General features: G+C 39.2%; 1 protein-coding gene across 5 annotated transcripts in view; it reads right to left on the reverse strand.

The window, feature by feature from the left end:
- Positions 1-17,418, reverse strand: part of iqca1 (IQ motif containing with AAA domain 1) — a 192,034-nt gene that overhangs the window by 118,315 nt on the left and 56,301 nt on the right. For all 5 annotated transcript variants that reach the window (XM_072259601.1, XM_072259600.1, XM_072259599.1 and 2 more), the window contains exon 9: positions 7,039-7,114. In XM_072259601.1, coding sequence (XP_072115702.1) covers positions 7,039-7,114 — 76 coding nt within the window. The remainder of the gene's footprint in view (positions 1-7,038; positions 7,115-17,418) is intronic.

Consider the following 17,418-nt stretch of genomic DNA (forward strand, 5'->3'; position numbering starts at 1 on the left):
GAGACTTCAAGACAGCCACCATCATCTCGGCCAAGAGAGCGACGGTAACCTGTCTTAATGACTACTGTCCAGTGGCACTGACCTCAACAATGATGACGTGCTTTGAGCAGCTGGTTATGGATCATGTTAAACCCCTCTTCCTGCTACACTGGGTTCTTTCCACAAGAAACTGGAGTGAATTAAAGACCATCATACAGTTAAAAGTGGCTGGAGGAAGAAATATAGGAAATTAGAGAACTGCCTGAAATAACAATGATATGAATGAAGAAATTTTAAATACCACGAACTTAATTGTTCAGAATTGTGGGTTAAGAAACAAGAGATCGGACAAAGCTTACAATAATAAATTAAAGCTGGAAATTCTCATCTGGTAGGGGTTGGCACAGAGTAATTGCAAGGTTGCAAATTTCAGAAGGGAGCTGGTAAAAGTGAAAAAGAACAATGGAAATTTTAGCCACACATACAAAATGCTGGAGAAACTCATTTGACATGGCAATGTCACATCAGCAGTTAGCAATGGTCAGTTCCAGAAATGAGTCCTCAATGAGCAATGCTCTGATGAGTTGAAACATCAACTTTATTTTACTGAAGCAACAAAATGAATGAACTCAGCAGGTTGATCAGCATGCATGGGAGGAGAGGAATTGTCAAGGTTTCAGGTAGAAATCCTGCATTAGTTCTGGGTATGATATGAATAACTATAGAAAATACATGTCAGTGCAATTGGGGTACAAAGAGAAAATGAAATACTTAATAAGGTAGAGAAGACTTAACTATATTGGGTAATGGATTTTTAATCTTGTTTTGGGAGAAAATATTTCTAACTTACGGAAAATTAAGTTTGCAGACAGTTCTCAGGAATGGAAAACAACGTAACCTGGGAACAGCCTGCAATCTAGTACATGTTTAGGAAAATAACTGAGGACTTAAATAGCACAAAGACTAGTGTAATAAGTGAAAGACAGCTGGCTTTGAGAGGTTAAAATCGGAAAAGACAAAAGAGTCAAAATATTTGTAGATATGAATACAGAACAAAAATAGTAAACATTTAAAGTGGAACACTATAAAGATCCGTAGAAATTATTGTCTGTTAAACAAAACAAGCTATCCATTGAAAAAAAAATGCCATCAACATAAATAGCCAAGAGAAAACTGAGGATAAGGAAAAGGGCTTACAACATCTGCATGGACAGTATTCTGTCTTTTAAAATACCCTCTTTCTAACCTCACTGATTTGTTTGAAGAGATACAGATGAAATGGTCAAAAGATGCAGTTTGTTTGGATTTTGGAAAGGTCTAGAGTTGTGCTACATAATAGATTGTCAGAATATTTGTATTCATCCTGTAATGGGAAAAGGCCTTAATTGGAGCATAAATTCTCACTTAAGTAACCACTTTCTCTGCTACACATGATACATAATTCTAGGAATGTGCACAAACTTTCTAGTAAGCTTCCAAACATTTGCCTACTTATAAGGGAACTCGAGGTAAAGGAGCCATTAGGAGGTAGTGACCATAATATGATAAGTTTTAGTCTGCAATTTGAGAGGGAGAAGGGAACATTGGAAGTATCAGTATTACAGTTGAACAAGGGGGACTATGGACCCATGAGGGAGGAGCTGGCCAAAGTTGACTGGAAAAATACCCTAGCAGGGATGACAGTGGAACAACAATGACAAGTATTTCTGGGAATAATACAGAAGGTGCAGGATCAGTTCATTTCAAAGAGGAAGGAAGATTCTAAGGGGAGTAAGGGGCGACTGTGGATGACAAGGGAAGTCGAGGACAGTATAAAAATAAAAGAGAGGAAGTATAACATAGCAAGGATGAGCAGGAAGCCAGAGGATTGGGAAACTTTTAAGGAGCAACAGAAGCTAACTAAAAAGGCAATACGGGGGGCGGGGGGGAGATGAGATAGAGGGTAAGCTAGCCAAGATTCAAAGGAAGATAGTAAAAGCTTCTTTCGGTATATGAAGAGTTAAAAATTAGTTAACACCAAAGTTGGGCCCTTGAAGACAGAAATGGGTGAAGTTATTATGGGGAACAAGGAAATGGCAGACGAGCTGAACAGGTACTTTGGATCTGTCTTCACTAGGGAAGACACAAACAATCTTCCAGATATAATAGTGGCCAGAGGACCTAGGGTAACGGAGGAACTGAAGGAAATTCTCATTAGGCAGAAAATGGTGTTAGGTAAACTGATGGAACTGAAGGCTAATAAATCCCCAGGGCCTGATGGTCTGCATCCCAGGGTATTTAAGGAGGTGGCTCTAGAAATCGTGGACGCATTGGTAATCATTTTCCAATGTCCTATAGACTCAGGATCAGTTCCTGTGGATTGGAGGGTAGCTAATGTTATCCCACTTTTTAAGAAAGGAGGGAGAGAGAAAAAACAATTATAGACCAATTAGTCTGATATCAGTGGTGGGGAAGATGGAGTCAATTATAAAAGATGAAATAGCGGCATATTTGGATAGCAGTGGCAAGGATAGGTCTGAGTCAGCATGGAATTACGAAGGGGAAATCATGCTTGACTAACCTTCTGGAATTCTTTGAGAATGTAACTATGAAAATGGACATGGGAAAGCCAGTGGATGGAGGGTACCTGGACTTTCAGAAAGCCTTTGATAAGGTCCCACATAGGAGGTTAGTGGGCAAAGTTAGAGCACGTGGTATTGGGGGTAGGGCACTGACATGGATAGAAAATTGGTTGGCACACAGGAAACAAAGAGTAGGGATTAATGGGTCCTTTTCAGAATGGCAGGCAGTGACTAGTGGGGTACCGCAAGGCTCGGTGCTGGGACCACAGCTATTTACAATATATATTAATGATTTAGATGAAGGGATTAAAAGTAACATTAGCAAATTTGCAGATGACACAAACCTGGGTGACAGTGTGAAGTGTGAGGAGGATGTTATGAGAATGCAGGATGACTTGGACAGGCTGGGTGAGTGGGCAGATGCATGGAAGATGCAGTTTAATGTGGGTAAATGTGAGGTTATCCACTTTGGTGGCAAGAACAGGGAGGCAGATTACTATCTGAAAGGTGTCAAGTTAGGAAAAGGGGAAGTACAATGAGATCTGGGTGTCCTTGTTCATCAGTCATTGTACGTAACCTGTCCCCTAAAACCCTCACTAATTTTTATAGATGCACCGTAGAAAGCATTCTTCTAGGGCGCATCACAACCTGGTATGGAAGTTGTCCTGTCCAAGACCGGAAGAAGCTGCAGAAGATCATGAACATGGCGCAGCACATCACACAAACCAATCTTCCGTCCTTGGACTCACTTTACACCGCACACTGTCGGAGCAGTGCTGCCAGGATAATCAAGGACACGACCCACCCAGCCAACACAGTTTTCGTCCCCCTTCCCTCCAGGAGAAGGCTCAGGAGCTTGAAGACTCGTATGGCCAGATTTGGGAACAGCTTCTTTCCAACTGTGATAAGACTGCTGAACGGATCCTGACCCAGATCTGGGCCATACCCTCCAAATATCCAGACCTGCCTCTCAGTTTTTTTGCACTACCTTACTTTCCATTTTCTATTTATGATTTATAGTTTAAATTTTTAATATTTACTATCGATTTGTACTTGGGAGCGGGAAGCGCAGAATCAAATATCGCTGTGATGATTGTACGTTCTAGTATCAATTGTTTAGCGACAATAAAGTATAAAAGTAAGTAGAGGTACAGCAGGCAGTGAAGAAAGTTAATGGCATGTTGGCCTTCATAACAAGGGGAGTTGAGCATAGGAGCAAAAAGGTCCTTCTGCAGTGGTACAAGGCCCAGGTGAGACCCCACCTGGAGTATTGTGTGCAGTTTTGGTCTCCAAATTTGAGGAAGGACATTCTTGGTATGGAGGGAGTACAGCGTAGGTTCACTGGATTAATTCCAGGGATGGCGGAAATGTCATATGTTGAAAGATTGGAGCGACTGGGCTTGTATACACTGGAATTTAGAAGGATGAGAGGGGATCTGATTGAAACATATAAGATTATTAAGGGATTGGACACGCTAGAGGTGGGAACCATGTTCCCGATGTTGGGGGAGTCCGGAACCAGAGGCCAAGTTTAAGAGTAAGGGGTAGACCATTTAGAACAGAGTTGAGGAAAAACATTTTCACACAGAGGGTTGTGATTCTGTGGAATGGCTGCCTCAGAGGGCAGTGGAGGCCAATTCTCTGGATTCTTTCAAGAAAGAGTTAGATAGAGCTCTTAAAGGTAGCGGAGTCAAGAGATATGGGGAGAAGGCAGGAACAGGTTACTGATTGTGGATGATCAGCCATGATCACAGTGAATGGCAGTGCTGGCTCAAAGGGCTGAATGGCCTACTCCTGCACCTATTGTTTGTTCTCTATACCCATGAGCCTACTTTTGTAGCATACAACATCATATGGTTCTAATTAGGAATATGGTTGATATGGGCATGATGAGATGAATGGCCTGCTTCAGCATTTTTATTTCTATGAACTTGTGTATATCTGTATTCCCAGGAAACTGAAATGTGAGCTACCATTTCCTCCAACCTTATTCTAGTCTGCATGCTTAATGACTTACCACATGAGGATCCCTCCACTACCCCAGCCTCAAACATAAAAACTGCATTCATGTCTGAATTGTATGTTGAAAGTTTAAAATTAAGTGATGGCATCCCTTCATCTCAATGTTTTCAGCTGCTGCATTGTCATGTTCCTCCTCTAACTGGCAAGGGCCTAATTTGAGTATCAGAATTACTTCACCACTCTTTCAAGTCAAAGGTAAAAAGTAGAACAAAGAAAAAATTGGAAGAGCAAAGACCATAACATTTCTTTGTCCAATTCCATGAATAGGCAGTTTCAGTGATATCCCAGCTGTACTGACTAGTCCTATCCCTTCTATGGCAATAAAGAGTATCCAGGTAATCTTTTCCTCTTCAGTTCTTGCCAGATGCTCCCACTTACATACCAGCTTCTCTCACTGCAACTGTGTCCTTGATTGTTTTACAACATTCCTGGGCTTTATGACTGCCATGCCAGTGCCTTTAAGCTACAAGTTATGGATAGGAGATTTGCAAAACATTCAATGATATCATAAGGTAAAACATTAATTGTTAAGTTCGATTATACATTGCCGGTAATTGAGTGATGGCAATTCCTGAATTAAGCAGTGAGAGATGCTTGAGGTATAGTTGTTAATCAGATAGACTCAGTGAGAATCACTTTATCCAAATTGACACCTGGTGTTAGATTCTTACAATTCTCTTGTATTATAATTACATTAAGTTGCATTGCAATATTCTTCTGCACTTCCTTCTGCTGTTTTCTTCAATTAGGAGCAGAATGTCTCCTGCCACTCCATAGAAACAAATGTTCCCTTCTCTCCTCATTTTATGTTATTAGAGAGTTCACATTTTTGTATATTTTCTTAAAATATCACAATTGAGATTTGTTTTTAAAAGCATCTGACCGCTTCTTATGCCTATAAGCAGCTCCACTTTAAAAGATCTAGGATCCCTTAAGGATGAATATGCCGTTTTTATGTTCTCCCAACACTATGCATGACCCCATGTTACCCACTGATGTCTGCAGCAGCTGAACAGCATGGGCTACTCTGACCGAGTGCAGACACTATTTAAATATGTTGCCGAATGATAAATCAAATATCACAATATCCAATTTACTTCTCACTGAGATCAATAACACCACGATGTTACGAAACTGATCTTGTGAAGGAAAAGAGGTAAGAAAATTCCAAGGACATGCACGTCTTACTCTTCATCTAGTACTGTTGGTTTGCGAGCAGAAAAAATACATTTTAAATATTTGTGCATCTTATTCAAATACAGCAGTGAGAAATTGATATGAGCAATCATTAGCCTGGCTATGAAAATGATGCCAAATTAGGCTGAATTTGCCACTGATTTAGGCCACTGATTTATTTTCCCTCCCCTTTCCTACATAAAATGAAACTCACAACTAGGCAGTTTGGCTGACACAATTGATACATGGAGTTTTTGTTGGCAAAACTGTAACCTTCAAAATTTCCAGTGGCACTCTGCTGTTGATTGAATGTCTTAAAACCATATTATTAACAGGAAAGAGCTTAATGAGGAAACCGTCAATAGGTTTAGTCAATAAATTGTAGATTGCATTGTTGCAGCTGATAAGTTAATTCAAATTATTCAAGCTGCTGTGTTGAACAACTTATGTTTCTTCTTTAAACGGAAGTATTAGTTACTGCAATAGTAAAAAGTTTTGTTCTGACTAGCACATTCTAAATAGTATCACAGCAGTATATTTCTACTAAATCTTACAATCATAGCAGATGCAGTACAATACAGCCCACTGTGTTCATATTAGCAAAGCAACTTATTTAAACTAATCTCATTTCCCAAAAATCAATCATCATTTCCATAGGTCATAAAACATTACATGTCATTTGAATACTTTCTGCCTCTACCACCTTTCCAGGGAGTGACTTCCAGAACCACTTCCCTTTGTATCTACTTTCCTCTAATTCCAGCAATTAATTTAAATTTATAAATCCTCATTATTGATCCGTTTCCTCAGAAAATAAGCAATCTTCAGTTATTTTGCCTGGGATTCTCATACATTTCGTTTTAATTAAAATTAGGAAACCTTTCTAGTCTGATATTATTTCTCTGACAATTAAGATAAGTCTGCCTTTTTACCAACTTTAGCATCCCATCCTTTCATTAGGAATTTGTAGCCATGCACTCAAAGACACTTCTGTTCCTCTAAACATCACTGTACTAAGCATTTATTACATATTTCTTTGCCTTGTTTGTCCTCTTAAATACATTGCCTCTCACTGAATGAATTCTATTTATGATATTTAAGGTGAATTTCCAGGCTTGTTGACATCAAAGAAACAATAAAATTAATAAATATTGATAAAATTAAGATTTCATTGTGTTATTTCTTTTGATTTAGTTCTCAAAAACCCTGTAATATCATCAATAATATATATTTTAATAGTTCAGGGGATAGATTTAAACATGACATTAAATGTTATCATGTACATAATTCTTTTTCCTACCTTCATATGTTTTATGACCTTCTGCCACTGTTGGAAGGAAGTTACTCTGAGCCATTTTCCAACCTTCCTCTTCTTCCTGCACAAAAAAATTATTTGTACTTCTTAAAAAAAATTTGAAAGGGTTCTGCATTTTACAAGAAATCAAAATCTATTTTATTTTCCAGATTTCATTAATATAAATTCTAACTTTATCATAAAAATGAAATTTTATATTTGAAGTTAAATTCATTATTAAGCTAACAGTCTGGAGGCTGTCAAATAATTTAACCTGAATCAATATGCTGGCTGGACTGAAGCCTGCTGACAAAAATAACCATACAATTCTGGTACATTCTGGACAGATAATAAATAGCTAGGGAGGATAATTGATGAAAACAAATTTATGGAAGAAACACAAGGTAAAGCCCAATCGCTCCTTGGTCTCAACAGTCCTAGCAAGTGGATCCCGGTGAGATTTAGAAGTAGCTGTGCTATAGCACAGCGGCCACTTTGGCTGTTGTTGAGATTGCAGTACTGTGTTTGAGTTACAAGTGCTAAGGCTTTGTTTTGAGAGGCTTCAGCTAGCAGGTTGAGCAGTGGTAAGGAAAGGTATTTTACCTTCCACCTACAGCTCCTAACTGATTGCAACAATCTGATGCAACTACAGTTGGACTCTGTCAGAAGCATCCATATGCTGAGACCATCACAGCCAGGGCTTTATTGAGGTGGTCACACTCAAGATGCAGGCAGCAGGTATATAGAACAGTACAGCACAGTACAGGCCCTTCGGCCCACGTGTTGTGCCGACCCTCAAACCATGCCTTCCATATAACCCCCCACTTTAAAGTACATGAGTGACCACCAGCAAAGATTGAGGAGACAGGTAGAGAAAGCAGGATTTCCTTGTGGACATTCTTCTCGGAAGTAAGTATATTATTTTGGATACTATTGAGCTGGGGGAGCAGTTAAAGATTGACTTTCAGAGGAGAGCAGCAACAGTGACTAGGCCCATAGACCAACAGTAGGTCTGGAGACAAGGAAAGCTACAGTGACAGGGGATTTGGTAGTTAGGGAAACCGATCAGAGATCCTGCGGCATTGATCGAGACTCTGGCATGGTATATTGCTTCCTGGATACCAGAGTCCGAGTAGTTGTAGAACATTCTCAAGGTAGGGAGAGAGCCGATGGAAACCATTCTGTACCTAGGTAAAAGGGCTTAGATCTACAGAGTGAATATAAAGGTTAAAAGGCAAAAACTCAAGGATTGAAATCTCTGGATTACAGTAAATTCAAGTTCAAGTTTATTGTCATCTAATTGTACAAATATACAACTAAATGAACCAACATTCCTCCAGACCACGGTGTGCCCTCAACACATAAAACTAAATATTACCACAATTAAGTTAATAAAATATAATTCAAAATGCATGCAAAGTGCACAGCACAGGTGACAGTAAACAGTTTGCTACCCTAGTGACAAGATCTCGGTGGTGGCAGGGTATTCATTAGTCTCAGGGAAGAAACTGCTACCCAGTCTGGCAGTTCTAGTTTTGCTTGTCCTGCATCTCCTTCCTGACACTAATAGGTCAAAGAGATTGTGGGATTGGTGGCAGAGATCGTCAACAACGCTTCAGGCTCTTTGTAAAAAAAATACTGGTAAAGGGCACAGATAGGGAGAAGAGGGAAATGCCAGGGATCCTCTCGGTGGCTCTCACTATTCTCTGTAGGGTCTTGCAGTCTGATAAAGTGCAGCTTCTGTATCATACAATGATACAGCCAGACAAGACAGCAACCAATTCAAATGGTCACCGTCCTACAGGCAAGAAGAGAATCACACTAATTATTTTGCTGTTACCACAAATTTCAACACTTATCAAGATAGAGCTCTGCCACACAGGAGCATCATAAAATCACAGGAATGACTATATGCCACTGGAGAATGGATTTTCTCAAAGGATAGATCAAGCAGCATTGACAGAAATAAAAATAAAGCAAAAGTTTCTGATCACTTTCTCTTTCCACAGGTACTGCCTGACCTACTATACGTTTCTAACATTTTCCTTTTTTTAAAAAAAAAGACTTTCATTGCTAGTTATGAGTAGATTTTTGCTCTCACAGGAATGCAACTCAGGACGAGCTTTCAATATCTCAAGAACTGTTCTTCATGAGTAGAGAGATGCTGCACAAGTTCAGGCTGCCTTCTAACATGAATAAAGCAAAGCCAAGTGCAAAGAGATTGCACTCATGCAGGAAAAGCATTCCTAGCATGAAACAACTTGTTTGACCTCAGCAAAATGCCTTCTCAACTCAAAAACCATCACCTGCTGGAGACAGCAGAAAGCTATCCTCAAGGAGGTAAGTGAGCACATCAGGGAAAACAACATTTCTGTAACTCAACATCTCCATATCCGGAAGTCGAAATCATGGTAGAGCAGTCTGGGTGTCTGCAGATCTTTTCACCATTGGAGTGCCAATGGAGTGTTCTGAGAGATTACCAGTCCCACTTCTGTTCTCGGGGATCATTCTCGCTGCATACTCCACAGCTATTTCACTCAAAAATGATGGCTAGCATGATCTAACACAATAGCACAAAAAACTGCATTAAAAGAGACAAGCTCTAAGAATTTGTTATCTTCAGACTCCTATTAAATTCAATGTATTTTACAATGGGTATATAATATCATTGATTTCACACCTGTCGTAGAAAGACTGAATCATTACACCATGCAATACACATGCTGTTATAGTCAAGTGTTGGCTTTAGTCTTTATGCTGTTAAAAATTGATGCTCCGATTTAATTAAAATGTTATTTAATTTTAATTAAACAAGATTAAATTAATTAAAAATTTAGACATTTGGAACATTATTCTGCTTCCTAAAAATTTCAATATTTTGATGGTCAATTATTGCTCCTCAATAACAGCCTTATAATCCTTTCCCATAAACAACTTGAGCGTCAACTTTAGTAAGAAGTCCTGCAATGCTGTCATGATAAAAACAATCAGTGCTGGAAACATTCAACAAGCTCAGCAAGAAATGTAGAGTGAAAAAAGCAGAGTTCACGTTCAATTCAAAAATCTTCCAACAGACTGAATAAAGTTATAAAGTTTTATAAAAATCATAAAAAAGTTATAACATTTTATAAGTGAGTTATAAAAATGCAGAGGACAGAATCAAAGCATGATCAATGATTGGGCAGCATCAGCAGAGGTAAAATGTTTAATGGTTTCTTGTTTGAGGAGGATGGTAACAGTACAAGCAAATAAATGAAATATAGGTCTAGATGAGTTGTAAATGGGAGTTGTGGAAACAGTCTGGCATAATGAATATGATTTGGTAATCACCCTGTCAGTAAGGATGAAAACCATTTGTTGCAGATAGTTGAATTTGATTTTACATACATAACGTATGCAGTATATAGCTGCACTGCACCAATGACATTTCTAATGGAAAAATTACTTCCCTTTGATGAAATTTCTCTTTCCTCAACTCTCTAAATAGACACTTTTCTGACTAAACTTACAATAGATCGTTTGCTGTGTATCTATCATGCACTACTGCAACTTTAATACACAGGCTGACGTGCTGTCTTCAAAACTCAGCATTTATATGTGTAACACTCTAGTTCCGTCGGCTGCGTAAGTCTAGAGGTGACACCCTCTGGCCCTGTCAAACGTGGGAGATTGAAGTGCAAGCCCCCCAAATCCCCATTTGTGTGGATGCTGTGTGATACGGTATGTTACCCTGTTACAAATAAGTACCACGTAATAATAGCCAGTATGCTGCATAAAAGTAAAAGATTTAGTTTTATAATTCTTAATTTGACTAAAGGGTTAGTAGAGAAAAAGCAAAAAAAAAAGAAAAGGGCCAATTTTAATGAAACAGTCTACTGTGCACAAGTTGGAGCTCACGGTTTCCCCTTCGCTGATCCTCCTTCGATCTCCCCGGGCTTCGTCGAATCACGGCCCCACTCTGGGTCGACTACTCCAACCTCTTCCCTCTTCTCCCCTCTCAAAAGCCCCAAGCCCAACCTTAGTGTTGCTCAGCAGAGAAACCTCCCCTGAATCCATTCATCCCAGTTGGATGACACACATTTCTCCCATCTCATATCTTCAACAGTAATCCAAACAAGCAGCCTACGCAAAGAACAGAAAAGCATAACAGAGAAAAAATATGAACCATGTGAACCAGGGCATTACATATGAAATGGTGGAATTCAATGTCAAGTCCAAAAACCCTATTCAAAAGATCAGGCTCTGTTCCTCAAGCTTATATTGAGATTCGTTAGCCTAGTGTTCCATTCTCGCCTCTAGTTTTTTTTTCTCTGTTTTCTAAAACGTCTTTATCCCTATTTTCTCTCACTTCTGATAAAAGACCATTGATCTGTGATGTGAATTGATTTTGCACCATTGGTGCTACGAAGCCTGTTGAGGATTTTCAACCTTTTTATCAGACATTTAATATGTGGGTACTTAGCTTCTGAGACACTGACACCCGTTTACCCATTTATCCTGCACTTGCAGATCTAAATCGATTCCTATTTAAACATCCAACAGCTTTTATGTCTTAACTCTTGTTTCAAAACCATCCATTGCTTCATTTCTCTCTGCTTCTGTAATTGACTATAGGAATACAACACTTTAAAAAAAAAATTCCCCAGTTCTGAAGCAAGAAACAAACTGCTGGATAAACTTAATGGGTCAGACAGAATCGGTGGAGGAAAAGGGATAGTTGACAATTTGGGTCAAAACCTTGAATCAGGGCTGAAAGCAAAGGGCAGATAGCTAGTATAAAGAAGCGAAGGAGAGGGGGTGACAAGAATGATAGGTGCAAAGAATGGAGTGTCCAAGGGGACCTGTGTGGATTAGAGGAGAGCAAAAAATGTGGTTCCAGCTCTGAACGCTTGATCACTACAAGCTTCAATGGTTCTGCCGTGTCTCTTTTGCAATAGCCCTGAGATGTAGAATTACATTTCTTAGCTTCTCTGCCTCTTTATATCTACTAACAAACCCCTCTCCCAAATTATAGAGTGGACTAAGGCCCATTGACCAAGATATGAGATATTTGCCCTGATGTCTCCTGAAATGGCTAGATATCAAGTTTGATAACGTGTCTGCGGTACACCTTATGATAATTTTTAAGTATTTCAGGTGCTAAATACAGTGCCTATAAAAAGTATTCACCCCCTTGGAAGCTTACGTGTTTTACTGTTTTATTGCTTTATGCTTGGGGTCATGGTCTGGCTGGAAAACAAATCTTCTCCCAAGTCGCAGTTCTCTCGCAGATTGCATCAGGTCTTTCTCCATGATTTCCCTGCATCTTGCTGCATTCATTTTACCCTCTACCTTCATAATCCTTCCAGAACCTGCTGAAGTGAAGCATCCCAACAGCATGATGCAGCCACCACCATGCTTCACAGTAGGGATGGTGTGTTTTTAACGATGTGCGGTACTCAGCTTACACGAAAAAGCTCAATTTTGGTTTCAACAGACCATAGAACCTTCTTCCAGCCAAATTCAGAGTTTCCTACATGCCTTCTGCAAACTCTAGCTGAGATTTCATGTGAATTTTTTTTTTCCCCAACAGTGGCTTTCTCTTTGCCACTCTCCCATGAAGCTGCAACTGGTGAAGCACCCGGGCAACAGTTGTATGCGCAGTCTCTCCCATTTCAGCAACTGAAGCTTGTAACTCCTCCAAAGTTGTCATAGGTCTCTTAATGGTCTCCCTCACTAATCCCCTTCTTGCACGATCACTCAGTTTTTGAGAATCCCCTGCTCTAGGCAAATTTACAGCTATGCCAGATTCTTTCCAGTTCATGATGGGATTGACTTAACTGTACTCCAAAGAATATTCAGTGGCTTAAAAGTTTTCTTGTATCCATCTCCTGGCTTGTGCTATTCAATAACCTTTTTGTGGAGTTGCTTGGAGTGTTTTTTTGTCTTCATGGTGTAGTTTTTGCCAGGATACTGACTCACCAGCAGTTGGACCTTCCAGATACAGTTGTATATTTACTACAATCAATTGAAACACCTTGACTCTCTATTTGGAGATATGGAGGTGATGTTCATTACGTGACTCCTAAAACCAATTGGCTACACCGGTGATGATTTTGTGTATCATATTAAAGGGGGTGAATACTTATGCAATCAATTATTTTGTGCTTTATATTTGTAATTAATTTAGATCACTTTGTAGAGATCTGTTTGCACTTTGACACGAAAGAGTCTGTTTCTGTTGGTCAATGTCAAACAGTGTCAAAAAAGCCTAATTAAATCCACTGTGATTCAATGTTGTAAAACAATAAACTATGAAAACTTCCTGGGCTGGGGGTGGGTGAATACTTTTTACCAGCACTGTAAATACATCTTGTTGTTCTTGTTGATTATTTTATGAAATGGAGTGAGAATGGGAAACTTCAAGATTTGTAAATGTTGGAGTTCTGCTAATTCCATTAGGATTCAATTTTGTCTGTGGGAGAAGAAATTGTTGAGTAGGCCAAATAATGTCTGAAGTGGAGTTCACCATTCCTGATAAGGAAAAGAATTCAACAATCCAAAGTTAGCCCAGATTAGTAAATCTGTATTTGGCAACATGTTGTAATTGCATGCATATAAAACTCAAAAAAGCTTCACTTTCCATCAGCAGGATACACTATTTATCTTCATCTTAAAATAAATGTGATAATCATATTCATGCATCTTTCACTTCTGAAAAGGACTGTTTAAAGTTTCCTTGTTTATTGAGATGTTTACTTTAACTACTTTACACTATAATGGACTTATGTTTGTACTTCTCGTGTTTTTCTTGTCAAAATTTTGTATAATTTATGCTTTGCTTTTGAATACTACTTATACGGTGGTATGTGCTTGTAGTGCTGCTGCAAGTTTTTAATTGCACTTGTGCATACTTGTACTTATGCATGCGACAATAAACTTGACATTGATGTTGATATTTTGATGAAATTAAGCTTGGTAAAAAAAGCTAATTTCCAGAAACACGCATACTACCTAGGATTTCAACCAACAGCTAACCCCTACACCCCCCTCCCCAACCCCAACCACCCGCCTGCATGGCACTAGGATGCCTCTATATTCATGGCAATCAATAAATAAGAAGTTGCAATGGTAAAGGATTGAGCTTTAAAAAAAAAGTCTTTGGCTGTAGAAAAACTTAACATATGCTGTAGTTGAGTTCAGCTTCTATATCCACAACATTCACCCATTTATAGACTGAATTTGTTCTTTTCTTTGGCTGGCAGACATCAAAATTATGTTGTTTCTGGCTGAAAGTACAATCTGACAATTTTCCTAATCTGGCAGTTGAATGAAAGCAAGGAACACAAATCTCCTGCTCTCCCAGAAAATGACAGTATTCATTATTGATCATTCCCCTTATCCAGTGCCCTTGCTGTGGCTTGTAAGCCACCATTCATGAACAGAATATGCAGCCTAAAGCCTGAACTACATCCAGAGCCCTTGATATCATTTGAGCTCTTTCTATTGAAAAATTAGGTTTCACCAACACCAGGATAGCACCCCATAGGATGATAGAGACAGAGAAAACTAAATGCTTAAGAAGGTTGAATGATGATATTTGCAAGACCTGGTTTGATTTATATATTTACCTGCACTAAAAGACTACAATTTCAATAGAACAGGAAGGTAAAGATGAAGGGAGAGCCTGCCACTGTGCACGGAAAATGTTGCACAAGTTTTCTGTGTTTTGGATGTGGACTTGTACTATGGACTTCTTTTGGTCTTATTGTCTTTTTGTACTCTGCGTTTTTCGCCCCATCATTCTCGAGTTTTTGATGCAGGTGGGTGGATTTGGGGGGTCAATGTGGCTGTTCTGTATTGTTCCTTTTTTTGTATGGGGGGTAGATTTGGAGGTGATGTGGTTGTTCCATTTGTTTGTTTTTTTTGTGCAGGGAGGGGTGATTTGGGGGATGATATGCCTGTTCCGTTTTTGTTTGCTTTTTTATGGGGAGGGGGATTTGGGGGTTGATGATCGTTCTGCCTTTCTTTTCTTTCTTGGTTTCATGGCTACCTGGAGAAGAATTTCAGAGTTGCATACTTTGATAATAAATGAATCTTTGAACAATACTCCAATTGCCATCTTTACCTTCTCTGTGCTATTGTAGTCTTTTAGTGTGAGTAGATAAAAGAGGAGGTAGACACAAAGATGCAATCAAAACAATGTTCTTTTGATTACATCTTTCCCTCTAATCTTCTGTGAAGAAAGAATAATGCCAGCGTTTGCACTCTTGCCTTTATGGTCAGGGCACTGAGTACAGGAGTTGGGATATCATCTTACAATTGCACTGTTCTGGTCACCTAGCTATATAAAGGATGTCAATAAGCTAGAAAAGGTGCAGAAAAGATTCACACGTTTGTTAGCATAGCAGTTAGCACAACTGTTTAGAGTGGCAGCGATTACTGATTGGTTTTCAATTCCCACTGCTGTCTGTAAGGAGTTGCTATGTTCTTCCCATGAGCAAATGGGTTTTCTCTGGTGCTCTGGTTTCCTCCTACTTTTCAAAGACGGAGAGTTAGCTAGGGTTGGGGTTAGCAAGTTGTGAGCATGCAATGTTGGCACTGGTTTTAAAGATCTTTATCTTTTACTGGGACTGGAGCACTTGGGACTGTTTAGGCTGGGGTTTTTATCCCCTGAAATCCAGGAGGGGGAGGTGTGAACTTATAAATCATGAGGGGCATAGATATGATGAATGGTTACATTGTCTTTTTCCTTTTGGTAGTGGAATCTAAAAATACAGGGCATAGATTTAAGACGAGAGGGGAAACATTTAAAGGGAACATGAAAGAGCAACTTTTTCTACACAGAGTGTATTGGGTATGTAGAACAAGTGGTACAGGCAGACACAATGACAACATTTAGAATAGATGTTGTCCATGTGGACCACAGCAAAGTCTTTAATAAGATCTTGCATTGTAGTCTGGCCTGGAAGGCTAAATCACATAGGATCCAGGATGAGCTAGTCAGTTGGATACAAAATTAACTCAATGGAAGAAATCAGAAGGAGGTAATGGAGTGTTGCATTTCAGATTGGAGGCCCATGACTAGAGGTGTGCTGCATGGATTGGTGCTGGGTCCTGCTTTGTCTGTCATGTAAATTAATGATTTGGATTAGAATGGGTAGCATGATTGTAAAGTTTGCAAATAACATCAATATTGGTGGTGCAGTGGACAGTGAAGAACATTTTCTAAGGATACAGTGGGGTTCAGAACAATTGGAAAAATGGGCAAAGGTGTGGCAAATGGAATTTAACTCAGACTGGTGTGAAGTGATGCGTTTCAGGAAGTTAACCAGGAGAGATTATTTATTTTAAATGCCAAGGATTTTGGGAGTGTTTTACAACAGAGAGATCTAGGGGTTGAAAAGAGGAAACATAGATAGACAGAGTAGTGAAAGGGTATGGCAAGCTTCCCTTCATCAATAGGGGCATAGGTTACAAGAGTTGGAATATCACATTACAACTTTACAAGATGTCAGTGAGACTGCACTTGGAGTGTTGTGTGTAATTCTGGTTCCCATACCAAAGAATGTTACACTATGAAGCTGGAGAGGATAAAAAAAAAACAATTCATAAGGTTTGAAGTGTTTAAATTATAAGCAAATGCTGGATAAGCTGGGACTGTTTTCTCTAGAAATGAAGGAGACTTATAGTGGCTCATAAAATTATGAGCAGCATTGATAGGCTAGATAGTGACACAGTTCTTTTTTCAGAGTAGGAACTAGAGTATAGGATTAAGATGAGAGAGGAAAGATTTAAAGGGGATCTGAGGAGCAATGTCTTCATACAGGGGGTGGTACATCCATAGGACAAACTGCAAAATGAAATGATAGAGTGTAATTACAATGGTTATACAATATTTGAACACTTACATGGATAGAAATGACTTAGAAGAGTATGGACCAAATGGAACTACGTTAGACAGGCACATTAGTTGGCTTGGACAAGTTAGGCTGAAGGGTCTGCTTTCCATGCTTTATAACACTGTGACTCAGATTGGACTTCCGGGCATTCCATCTTAATTAGTATCAGTGAAACATCAAAGCTTTAACTTCTCTATCAGAATATCCAAAGTCAGAATGTTCTTGGATATCACTCCAGTTCTCAGATGGCTACACTGGCTTCCTGTTTATCATTGACGTTAAAATATTACTACTGGTTTATAAAGCACTGCATGGTCTCTGATCTCTTGCTGCATTATGAACTTCCCCGAGCTCTCAGGTCGTCCGTGGTGGGTCTGCTTACTGTTTCCAGGGTCAAAACTAAACATGGTGAAGCAGCTTTTAGTGACTTTCGCTCCACATATCTAGAGTAACTTTACAGAGGATCTTAAGTTTGCCCCAACTTTAAGCTCTTTTAAATCAAGGC

Source organism: Mobula birostris, chromosome 6, assembly GCF_030028105.1.
Source record: "Mobula birostris isolate sMobBir1 chromosome 6, sMobBir1.hap1, whole genome shotgun sequence".
NCBI lineage: Eukaryota > Metazoa > Chordata > Chondrichthyes > Myliobatiformes > Myliobatidae > Mobula > Mobula birostris.